The sequence below is a fragment of the Lepisma saccharinum genome, chromosome 14 (genome assembly GCF_977018435.1).
Source record: "Lepisma saccharinum chromosome 14, izLepSacc3.1, whole genome shotgun sequence".
Taxonomy (NCBI): Eukaryota; Metazoa; Arthropoda; class Insecta; order Zygentoma; family Lepismatidae; genus Lepisma; species Lepisma saccharinum.
Window position 1 is genome coordinate 37559474 of NC_139242.1, and position 13577 is coordinate 37573050.

Genomic DNA, 13577 nt, shown 5'->3' on the forward strand with positions numbered 1-13577 from the left:
ATGATGGAGAGAATCTTCAGCAGAGCTTGCAACTGCAAATGGTCCATGAACCGGTTCTATCAGCATTTATCAAGTTACATGCAATGGTGATCATTTGTGGTGATTTAACTAACTACACTTTGTCCATTGTTCAATATTTTCTCACAAATTGTGCACAATTCTGAGTGTTTTATTCTTAAAACGCAAAATATAATTTGACACAAGAAAATGCAAATTATAAGTAATAATACACAAAATATCAAAATTTATTCACAAATAAACATAAAATATTAGGAAATTCACAATAGCCAGTCTTCCATTTTGAAATCCGTTTTTGGGGGTTTTCCCATGGTCCGATTATGTCTGATTTTGGATATGTTATTCAGCAATGATTCCTGAGCTAGAAATTGTTTAGAAAGCTTCTGAAGCGATTGTGCCCAGGTTCTGATATATGCACATTACCAACTTGACCTAGATTTTGTGCAAAATTCCCTATTTGGAATAATATTTAAATGTTTCTAAATGGGAACTGTGAACCTGAATGGGATAATGAGATATTCGGTTTTTGGTAATAAAATGCCACATTTGTGTACATGTTATACACAACAATAGTTTGCTCTAAGCAGATAATCAGTTGTGTATTTCATGTATTTGTATTGAGGGAAAATTGTTTTAGTTTGCCTGGACTACTCCCATTCGTGCCACATGGCCTGCCCATCTAAGTCATCTTGATTTAATTGTGCTAATAATATCTGGACATGAATACAAATTATGTTGTTCTAAATTATGTAACCTTCTCCACTCACCTGTCTCCTCATCCCTTTTAGGTCCTTATATTTTTCTAAGGCTTTAATTTTCAAATACTCGTAATTTATGTTTCTCTTTTAATGGAAGGGACCAAGTTTCACATTCATATCATACTACAGGCAAAATTACGGTTTTGTATATTTTAACTTTTAGTTTCTTAGATATTATGTAAGAAGATAAAAGTTGATGAAGAGAAAAGTAACACATTTCCTGAATTAAGTCTGCTTTTTATGTCCTCTTTAATATTATTTTCATTTGTTAGTATTACTCCTAAGAAATTGAATTTGGAAACTGGCTCAAACAAATTGTTATCAATAATAAACGTTTGATTATTATCTAATACTTGCTTTCGGCCTGTAAGCATACATTTAGTTTTCTCCTAACCTCCAAATCTGTCTTTTTAGCTGCTGTGAAAAATACATATTTTGGCATTATTCTTAATTTTATTTATATCATCCCCAGGGCCATATTTAGGATCTGTAGACCCCTAGGCTGAACCTGTGGTGTGGGCCCTACCGGGGGGAATTTTTTTAAAAATAATATTTTAATTTTAAAAATAAAATATTGTAATTTTAAGTAAACTTGCTAAGCATTTTTTTTTAAAATAATATTTTAATTTTAAAAATAACATATTGTAATTTTAAATAAACATGTTAGGCAAATGCAAGATAAAAAAAGGAATATAACAAACAAGTAAATTTTATTTATATTTAATTCAAATACACTACTTTCCCAAACAATCAGACTTAAAATGAAAATGTCAAATATTCTTAGTGGCTAATTGGTTTGCGCCTACACTTCATACTAATGAAGCTACTTATAATATCTTCATAACTTAGTTGTCTTAAAATATCACTTTCAATGCTAAGTAAAGCCCAAACATTGAGCCTGTCATGGAGGTACGAAGCCTGTTTTTTATCAACTTCAATTTTGAAAATGACCTTTCTCCACTGCTGTTTGTGACCATAAGTGACAGGTACATTCTTAGAGTGACCTCGATATTAGGAAAACAATCTTTGACTCCTGTCCACCTCTTCTGATTAATGACTTTTTTCCTTTTCCTCATCATCTTTTTGAAACTCATGCTAAAAAGCCTTGAACTGAATCAGTTCATTTCCCAATTGATCGTCTAAGCCATTGTTATATGTTTCTACTAAGTTTTGAGCTGCTGCAATTTTCTCTTCATTAGTAAGTGTATCCGACTTGTTGAGAAGTCCAAAACGGGTATCAACTAGTTTGTATGCCTCAATCCTCTGCGGCAATGAAAATTCAAATTGATCTATGACAGGAAGGAAACTTTGGGTTTGAAATTTTTCTGATGGGGTCAGCTCAAATTCTGGTGCTTGGACACAGTGAAGAGGGGCCAAACGCACGTTCATTTTGCGCTTGCACTGTGTTTTACTTTCACTCTCATGCTCAGTGCAATCAGCTAACTCAGCAGCTTTCACATCATATTCTATAAAGGTTCCTATAAAGCTTGTCAGCGATGTCAGTGCTGGGGTGGCTGTGTTCACGTCCAATTTAGAGTTCTGCAGAGATTCACTAGTTTTGTTTACTTGTCCCAAGATATCAGCCCAAAATGCTGAGTAGAGCCCCGTTTTCATCTTTGACATTTTGTTATGCAAATTTACAGTAACACATGATTGTCCTGAATCTTCTTTGTCCTCTGAAATTTCAAAAAGTGCATCTCTTATTTCTTTATAGACTCGCAAGAGGGCTTGTGTAGCATCTGCTCGGCATGACCAACGTGTTGTTGTTGTCCTTTTTGGCACGAGAATGGGTTTGTCAGTTTCTGCTTTCTTGAAGCAATCAGTTAGAACTTTATATCTGTTAGTTGAAGCTGTGCTTCCAAAAGTCGAAAAACCTTACAGTACTCCACTCAGCTGTCCACTCAGAGTTCAGCCGAATTAGCCCACACAACACACAAAATAACTGCGTCGATATCTTTTATGATTATAAGAGGGCCCGCACCACAGTATTAAAACAGACATTTTTTATTTTAGTCTATTCAAAATTAACATTTTTAAACAGTTTTTTTTTTGGGTGCAGGCCCCTTTGTGGTGCGGACCCATAGGCTGCAGCCTAGATAGTCTGTGAGTAAATGCAGCTCTGATCATCCCGTAGTAAGTCTACATCATCTACATATGCTAACAACTGAGTCAGACTGTTTAATTTTAGTCCTTCATTAGTTTCTTTTACCTTCCTTACAGTATATTCTAAGGCAAAATTAAAGAGCAATGGAGATAACGCATCTCCTTGTTTTAACCTATCATGAATTGTAAATTTGTCAGACATATTAATACCCACACAAATTTTACTTTCTGTTTCATTATTGCATACTTTATCATATTAACAAGCTTCTTAGGTATTCTAAACTTGACTAATGCATTATATAATGTTTCTCTTTTAACCGAATCATATGCTTTTTTAAAATCAATGAATAGCTGATGGACATTTTGATTATATTCCCACTTTTTCTCAAGTGTGTGTCTGATGTGAAACATTTGATCTATAGTTGATCTGTTACGTTTAAATCCACATTGATAATCACCTATAATTTCATTAGCATATAGGGTTAGTCTTGTTAAAAGAATGTTAAATAATATTTTATATGATGTTGAGAGGAGAGAAATTCCACTAATTATTGCAGTTCAATTTATCATTTTTTTTTAACAAGTACAATGATAGATTCTTTCCACTGTTGAGGAATTTCTTCTTTATTTCATATTAAACTAATTAATTTATGGATTTGATGTATTAATGAATTCTTACCATATTCAATTAACTCAGCTGGTATTAAATCAATGCCAGGTGCTTTGTTATTCTTTAGCCTTTTAATAGCATCTTTGATTTCCTTCAAGTTAGGTTCTGAAGCTAAAGGTTCTGATGTGTGTAATTCAATTACTTCTGATTTAACTCCTATATGAACATTTAAAAGGTTAAAGTAGTTCTTCCATCTATTTAAAATATTGCTTGGATCGGTCAAAAATTCACCATTTTTATCTTTTGTCAAGTTTACTTTAGGTTCCCACCCATTTCTAAATTAATTTACACCTTTGTGTAAATCTTTGATATTTAATTTTTGCTGTTTGTTTCAATTTTGTTGATTTTGCTTTTCAATTAATCTCTTTTCTTACTTCTAAACATGTGGTTAACTTCTCTCTTTATTCTATTATAATTGTTCAAATTTGTATCATCGGAGGTATTGAACCGCTTAGGTCTAGCCTGATTTCTCATTTCTATTAGATTATAACATTCATTATCAAACTACAGCTTACCTTTTCTTGGTTTATGGTATCCTTTACTTTCTTTGGATACTGATTCTATTGCATTACATATATGCTCCCAATTCTCATTTACATCGGTTTCATTTATATTTTCATCATCATTTAAATTTGCAAAATATCAAATTTATTTGACAATTTAATTTGGTAATCTTTCTTAATTCAGGGTTCACACACACCTGGAAAACCTGGAAATCTCAGGGAATTTGAAAAAAATACAAATCTCAGGGAAAATCTTGCAATTGATTAATGGTTCCCAATGAAGCAAAACTGAGGGATTATAATGTGCTCCTGTCTGTGGATAATCCAGGCTGTTGTAGCATTTCTCTTTCAGCGAGGAACTTGTATCTATTTGTTTGTCTGTTTCTTGTTTTTAAATGTGATTCCAGGGCTGGTGACCAAGTGTATACCCTCATAAATTTTGCGCTTTTTAAAATTTAATTAGCTGATTTCGATCTTTTACATGACTTAAAATATATTTCAAGATGTGGAAAATGCATAATAAAGATAACCTGATGTCCAAAGTTCTCCAGCTCGGCGTGCAGATTACACAAAAATTACTGGCAAGACTGATCTGCCTTGAAAATTCTGTGCTTCTCGGTGGGTTGAAAATGTAGCTGTTTCTGAAAGAGCTATAGCCATTTTCTCTGACTTGAAAAAGTATTTTCACCAGAGTAAACGTTTCAAGGGATCGTACTGTTTGTCAAGAATTAATGCAGGGCTTAATGATCATTTTATGCTTGCAAGGCTCAATTTCTTCATGACTCTAGCTAGCTCATTTGAGCCTTTTTTGACAATGTTCCAAACCCCCAAACCTATGTTCCCATTTCTTCATGACTCCCTAGAAAGTGTTGTTAGAGATGTAATGTGGAGATTCATAAAAAGTGACATCTTGAACAATGCAAAAAATAGTTCTAAATTAATGCAAATTGATGTCAGGAATTCTGACAACTTGATTCCTTTGACAAAGATTGATATTGGAATTTATGCCAAAGATGCTTTGGAAGCTAAAGAGGTGAATGAAAAGGAGAAGCTTATGTTTTTTACTAGCTACTGAACTGTTTTGCAGTCAACAACAGAGAAGATTGTGAAACGTAGTCCCCTTAAGTTCAGGTTGGTGAGAGCCGCTAGTTGTTTAGTTCCGAAGCAAATGACTCAGTTTCCAAAGCGATGTGCTCAGCGCATGGAAGACCTGATACAGGAACTTCTCAGGAGAAAGAGAATGAAGGCTGTAACTGGTGATAAAGTAATTCACCAGTTTAAGACATAGTTGCACAATGTCAGTAGTGAAAAGGAATTGAAAGAGAAGTTTTGTAATTTTTCAATCAAAACTGATTCACTAGATTCTTTTTTTACAGGTGTCATGAAGGGCAAGGATGACTTCTCTGAGTTATGGAGCACTGTTAAGTTGGTTTTGATTTTATCACATGGCAATGCATGTGTGGAAAGTGGGTTTTCTGTAAATAAGCAGGTTGTAATAGAAAACTTGAAAGAAGAGTCTGTTGTGGTTATTCAGCAAGTTTATGATGCAGTGAAAGTGGTAGAATGTAGAAATAAGCAAAGATATGATCCAGAGTGTTAAAGGTGCACGTATTAGATACAAAGAAGCATTGCAGAAGATGAGAAAGAATGTGATCACAAAGAAGACAAAAGGAAAGAAATGAAACGTAAAGCAAGTGAGATCCGTGCTTTACAAGCCAAACAACAAAAGATGCAAGAAGAAGCAAAGGCTAAATAAAACTTGAAGCTTCTGAGAAGTAAAGTTTCTTAATTTGCTGTGTCAGACATTAAGTACATTTCTTGTTTTATATTTCAGTCTCAGTAACTTATTATTCCTTTTTAAATCGGTACTAATAATTGTCACTTCATTTTTATATGTTTTAAAAATTCCAATAATTTGTTTGTCTTAACTATTATTGAACTCATTACAGATTAATTGATATTGTATCCATTTATAAACATGTATGAAAAGTGTGAAAATATTTCAATGTTCTATATCAGATATGTTAGAAATTGTTTCAGAGTTGTTTAAAGTTCTAGAAAACTGGTCATCTTTTTTCTTAATTACATGCAAAGAAGTGTAATTTTATTTTATTATTGAACTAGTTTTGTTATTTGCATCAGAAAACAACAGTAATAAAGGTGAGGATGGTATGGCTATGAGGGGAAATGGAGGAGGCCATTGTAAAATTATAGTAGTCATTTACTGTGCATTCAGTACTCTGGAAAAAATATGAGGATTCTGGAAAACTCAGGGAAATCTCAGGGAAAATGGATTTGGAGTTTGCGTGGGAACCCTGTTAATTCTTTCACCAGCAAATTTGCCTGTATTAAATTTTAGAACTTAAGATTTTGTTGCTTATGATTTACCTCTGAGAGTCTTTCTCTTATTCCCGGGACGGGATTGCAACTGGTGTGCAATCACAGTGCAGAACAGTTATTTTGACAAAATCCTCTTTCACTACTGGCTGCTTTGGGGAGGAGGATTTTTAATGTTGTTGCTTCTTGCCCAAGCACTAGGCCTAATTGGTTGTTTGTCCATGAGTTCCTTTCATAGGGAAACGTGGCAACAGAGGGTCACTGCCATAAAGGTGGTTCTGCGCTGGATATAAGAATGGCGCAGCTATAATTTAGCAATTACTAAATAATTGTCACTGGCACAGTAGCACCTCTGTAGGAAGGAACGTTAATTATACTAGTATGCCTTCTTTTATCAATTAGAATATGCTCTATCTGATTACAAGTTCTACCATCTGGAGAGAACCAGACATATTTATGGATATCTTTATGTTTAAAAGTAGTTTTGAGGTTGCAAAATTAATTAATCTTATACCATTATCATTGCATAATTCATGAAGACTTACTTTACCAAAATTGGGTTTGAATGCCTCTTCTTTAGCAATCTGTGCATTATAGTCACCTTACAGAAATTTCATATCATACCACAAACTTCGCTTGGACCAAACTGTTTTACATCAGCTGACAGTAAAAAATTAGCCATCAGAATCAGATGTACAGAGTAGAATAAAAAGCAGGAGCAGTTTCGTGGAAAATGTGTTTGAAATTTAATTATTTATTCAGTTGGAATGAAATATAACACACTAAAGGGATGTCCCATTCCCAGAGGACTTTGAAGGGATGCTCAATAGTTTGCACAGTTGAAATGAGCATATATTGTGGCTTTTTACGAGACATGACAGAGCTGCTGCTATGGAGACTGATGATGCTAGTAATAGGCAGAATTCATCTTCTTATAATGGAAGTAAATAGAGTTTTCACTTTAATGTTTGATTATTTTCCTTGAAACATTTCTATGAATACAATAATTGCTATGATATTTGGTAGAGCAGTCACGGGTATATTAACAGACATTCTGAACAGATGACTGTCCTGTTATTGTGATTTCTATTAATAATGCAGGAGAAAATATAGGCATGGAATGTTCCTCTTAGCTCTTAATGTGGCAGTTGCCGCAAAAATTAAAATCATATATGTATTATGCAAAAAGGTTCTTTGTTACTTTCATAAACATTAATTTTTTAATGAAGTATTTGCTTTTTATATTTACCATTACATATCTTCCATTTTTAGCTAATTGTGATGATCATGAGTATGGAACGGAACTTTATGTGCTAAAAAACTCAGAAATATTTATTTTTTTATGTGTCATAAATGTTGAAAATATGTGATAAAAACAGGAAAATCTGTGACAAAAATAAAAAAAAACCTTTGGTAACAAAAAAAAACAAAATATTACATGCATTTTCAACACCTGAAATCAGTTTCTAAATGCTTACCTCTGAGTGAGCTGTTTTTTGGAAGAGTTGCAGTGGATCACCATAGATTTTTTCAAATTCTCCATTGTAAATCTGTGACGATTATCTCTAAAAAGTATCTTATATTGTGAGAAAGTTGGCTCCATGTCACAAGAAACAATTCTTGCATATTTCAAGCACGAAATGTCACTAACACTGAAGTTTTCCAAAGTTTCCTCTTCCTCTACTTCACCTTCCAAAACACGTGCAATTTGGCACAAAGTTTGAAAACCTTGGTTTTTCCCAAAAAATTCTGTACATTTAGACATTAGCACTTGTGCGTTAGATCCAGTGTGGGTAATATTTTCCCCCAATAGGATCGTAGGCGAGGTGCCAGAAGTCTGCCAGCGAGCGTGTTCAAAGACAAAACAAACCTAACACTCTCGATATGAAAGAGGTGCAGAGAATAAACATTTTTTTCCTTCGAGGATTTCGAGGTAGCTGAAGTCGATGAGCGATTTTATGTATTTAAAATGAAAATTTGCAAAATATGTATTTACATACGGAAAACTGGAAAATATGTGTTTTAAAATAAAATTTGCTGTGTTAAGGCTATGATCAGAATTTTGGCAAAAACGAGGGTCTCTATCTTATCGCAGAAAAAAAAAACATTTATTTACCTAAAGTTCCGTTCCCTAATGATGAGCATTGATGAAGAGACGCCCAGAAAGAACATGCATTCCTAGGCCTGAAATTGGACCCTTGAACTTTAATAGTGAGATCCAATGTTGCCCACTTAATGTGAACATGCTTGGCCACTAAGCTGGCAAGTTAAATAAAGATTTGTTTCACACACACACACACACACACACACACACACACACACACACACACACACACACACACACACACACACACACACACACACACACACACACACACACACACACACACACACACACACACACACACACACACACACACACACACACACACACACACACACACACACACACACACACACACACACACACACACACACACACACACACACACACACACACACACACACACACACACACACACACACACACACACACACACACACACACACACACACACACACACACACACACACACACACACACACACACACACACACACACACACACACACACACACACACACACACACACACACACACACACACACACACACACACACACACACACACACACACACACACACACACACACACACACACACACACACACACACACACACACACACACACACACACACACACACACACATATACATACATACATACATACATACATGTGTTGTCTAACTTACTGTGTGCAGATTCACAGGTACAAGGGAAAACTTTACAGGCAAGGCAGAAGTAAAAATACACGGTCCATAGGGAGCTTTCAGACTGAAGTCACAAGCGACATGTTACTTGGAAACAAAGCTTCATACTTCCACTCTTGTCCTAGGTGCTGTTTTCTCTAGATATGCCTCTGCTTATAGGCAAATAAAGTATTTGTAAAGGAGTTAGTGTTGTGTAACAAGACTAAGTTGCAATAACAACTTTTTTGTTTTGTTTTAGAACCTGGCAGATGAGGGGAAGATTGCAAAGGACATGTACAGGCAAATTGCCCAAAAACAGAGAGAAGCATTGCCTGATTTATATCTCGATAAAAATCGCCCTTCATGGAACAAGAAAGATTTGAATCATGTTCATGTAATATCATCGAGTTTTGTGAATGATTGGCGGAAATTCTTAAGGTAAGAAGCAACTTTTTTACCAATCTGGGTGACCACAGAAAATTACTTCGGAATCATTTCTGAAATCCATGTTAACTTATCCCATTCAAGTTTGCCTTATTTTACAGCTTTGGTGAGTCTAATGCTCTCTTTTGTCAGGATTTTTTTACATTAAACATTTCTTCAGTGGTAGAAATTATTTTATATATTTGATGTGTAATGTTAAAGCATTTTATCCATTGAAGAAATAAAGGTTAATGTTATAATTCAATACAAGATGAATGTGGCTATACAGACCATTTGCGAAGATTTATTTATACACCGAATATGTTGACAAATAAAAAGGATTCATACTAGATAAATGTACACTTGTCAATTATAATAATTGTAGCGTTAATAACAAATTAGATGTTGTCTTTGACAATATTCAAGGTTGTTGTTACTGAAAACATTTTCACATTTGCATGTGCTTTTCCAAGAATTCCCAAACTGTGGCCACCCTGTTTTATATATTTTGAATGCATTACATGTTGTGAATTTAGAACTTTACAGTAGTTTTGTACATTGTATGTGTGATGAAAGTCATCATCACACTTCGAGTTACTCGTCCAAAAAACCAAAGGATACAGATAGATGAAATAATGAATATACTGCACTGTGGTACACAAACTAATGTTTAATGTGACGCTAATGTTTCTACACCAGAGGAACATGGAACCAAAGAAAATTACATCTATTGCAATCTAATCAACCACAGGCTACTCAACATATTTGTTCCTCTTTTACATCTCGTTAGCCTGGCATAGGGCTATGAATTGCAACCATAACAGAAATTTTCAAAATGGAAAGATCTTAAATTTTCTAAAGTTGGAAGATCTAGCTTGTTTGATGTATTTCGCAGCTGCAGGATTTGTGAGCCCTGCGTTATTGGGTGTTGGGTAAGGAATGATGTGGACCAGGATGCTTGGTGTTTGGGGAAGTGTGCTTGAAAACAACTGTGGGCTTCTCTGGAACAATGTTTCTGATGTCGTGATCTGATCACTGTGGAGAATGGGGAGGAGGGATCATAGGGTGTATGTGATTTTATTGAGGTGGATGTGGTATTGAGTGACATGTAAAGGGGATTGGTGTCAGGTTTCTTGGTGGGGGTGTACAGAGCAGCTCCGGATATTTGTTTCTTGACCAGGGTGGGAGGATAACCAAGGTTGACCAAGGCTTGGTGTTGTCGGAAGTTGTTCTATTGGGAAGTGGGTTAGGTGTTGTCTCTGAGGGTCAGGGACAATTGGATGGCTTTCTTGGTGTGGAATGGGTGGTCACTGGAGAAGTGTAAGTACTGCATGTGCTTGGGGGGTTTGATGTGGAAGGATGTTTCAATATGACCTTCCTTGATGTGTATGTTCACATCCAGGAATGTGATTTGATTGGAGGAGGGCATGTAGGTAAGCTTGATGGAACTTAAGGAGTTGAACTGATCTAGGAAAGTGGATAGGGATGGTTCATGTGTCCAGAGCATGAAAATGTCGAACCTAAACTGAATAATTCATGTACTCAAGTTTTCCACGAAGCTGTTTTAAGTAATTTTCTATTAATTTCGGTAGCCACTGCCACCATCCTTGTTGGAATTCGTTGTGTCGTTGTTTGGCACGTTTCTGCTGTTTCTTCCTAAATTGCCTCTAGGTGTACTGTTGCTGCCTGTGTGTCTGCGTATGTGTCGTCTGCTGTTCCTTTACTGCAGCAATTAACACCGGTGAACAGCAGATGACACGTACGCAGACACACAGGCGACAACAGCACACCTAGCGGCGATTTAGGAAGAAGCAGCAGAAACACACCAAGCAACAACACAACGAATTCTGACGAGGATGGTGGCAGCGGCTACCGAAATTAATAGAAAATTACATAAAAAACAGCTTCGCCGAAAACGTGAGTTCCTGAATTATCTATTACCACATCTCTCATTCCCATAGTATGAACTAAACTGAATGTTTATTTGTTTATTTAGCCCTTGTTTTACATGGCGCAGAGTATGAGTCATGCCTTGTCTTACACTCAACCATAACGTGTATAAATCTATTAATGCAATAGATCAAAATATAAATCGCAGAACTAGAAAGAAGAATTAATCTAGATACAGATATGAAATTTGGCAAGTTTCAAAAACTGTAAATAATCAACTTGATGTGATATACATATTTTCGATTGGGATTTCAATTTTTGGAACGAAACAGTGGAGACACTAGAGTAATTTTATAGGGGGCCATGGGTAAAAAGGGAACGGGGCAGAGTAGTTTGTTGGGGGGGGGGGGGATACAAATTCTTTAATATATTTGGTCCCACATTTTTTTTTAGGTTATTTGTTTTGATATAATTATAAACAAAACATTGTACATCTGTCTTTGCACTTCTGATATATGCACATTACCAACTTGACCTAGATTTTGTGCAAAATTCCCTATTTGAATAATATTTAAATGTTTCTAAATGGGAACTGTGAGCCTGAATGGGATAATGAGATATTCGGTTTTTGGTAATAAAATGCACATTTGTGTACATGTTATACACAGCAGTAGTTTGCCCTAAGCAGATAATCAGTTGTGTATTTCATGTATTTGTATTTTAATTATGTATTTCATATGATAAATTGATCAAACGAAAACCCAGCAAAATCAAGACAATCATGAATGCGGAAAAGTTACAGTACTATTTCATTGACAGTCCACACAAACCTCCTTCACTTGTACTGCTTTCGATGTATAGTGGAGAATGAAACGCATGATTCCTAATCACACAGTCACATACATATCTCATCTCAATGCAATGTCTGCCTGGCTATGAGAGAGAACAATCAATCTGTAATGATTTCTTGATATATCTGAAACTAGCCAATGTGAAGATTTGAAATTTTAAAAAATTGAAATCAGTCCCATAGTCATGTGGTCTAAGACTTTGGGCTTGGGCTACAGGTGCTAGTTCGAGTTTCCTGGGGAGGAGTGTAACGACTTTTCTACTGATTTTGGTCAGTGGATGGAGCCATTGGCCACCTACCATCGTGAGGAAATTGGGGAGCTATGAATGAGTAGCTTAACCTGGTCGTGGAAAACCTACAGCAATGACTGGTGGTTCGTCATGCTGACCTCATTTCCCCATAACTGGTGGGAGTGAAGCCTGCAGTTGGTAGGTAGACACTGGCCCTCACGGGCTGTTACATCATGGGTTATTATTATTAACATTGAAATCCTACCAAATGCGAATTTAGAGACACATAATTTACATCGATTGCCCGAGTCATCTGTTTATCTATGAAAGTATTGGAACTACAAATATGAAGTTCGGTGAGTTGAAAGAACCAAGCCAACCTCTGTGGCAGAGTGGCTAGTACAACATGCTACGATGCCAGGCTCCTGGGATCATATCCCAGCCTGTGTATGGGTGTTCTTTGTGAGTGTTCCTTCACCGGTTTCATCACTCTTTCTTATCAACCAATCAATCAATTGAAAGAACCAAATATTATTAATGTGGATCATCCCATCCATTTGCCTCTTCACACAATATATATCTATTGATTACTCAAACTGCTAGAGACACAGATGTAATTTATTGGACTGAAAGATCTGCCTATCGCTACTCTGATATAAATAATCCATTTGTCTATTGGAACCTAACAATCAAAAGTGATACATCTTTAATCTTCAGTATCTCAGAGCTTCTAATAACAACTTCATTCCACCAAATATTCACTATTGGACTCTTCATATTCCTCTTAGAGCCAACAATTGAATCATTCGACACCCATTGATTACTCATAAAATTAAACATTAACATCTATGAAATTTTGTGGACTGAAGGCAATATCAAGTTTTTGTACATTGTACAGAGTGATCACAAAGTCCCATTACCCCCTTCGCGTATCCACATCGTCATAGATGGTCACATTGTATTAATGTGAGATCATGGCAGAGGACAACTCGGAGGTAGTGTGACT

At 35.6% G+C, this 13577-nt stretch overlaps 1 protein-coding gene across 3 annotated transcripts in view; it reads left to right on the top strand.

Annotated features, from left to right (window-relative positions):
* Positions 1-13577, top strand: part of LOC145998801 (ubiquitin carboxyl-terminal hydrolase 48-like) — a 319266-nt gene that overhangs the window by 66870 nt on the left and 238819 nt on the right. For all 3 annotated transcript variants that reach the window (XM_083135408.1, XM_083135411.1, XM_083135410.1), the window contains exon 14: positions 9438-9616. In XM_083135408.1, the coding sequence (XP_082991534.1) occupies positions 9438-9616 (179 nt within the window). The remainder of the gene's footprint in view (positions 1-9437; positions 9617-13577) is intronic.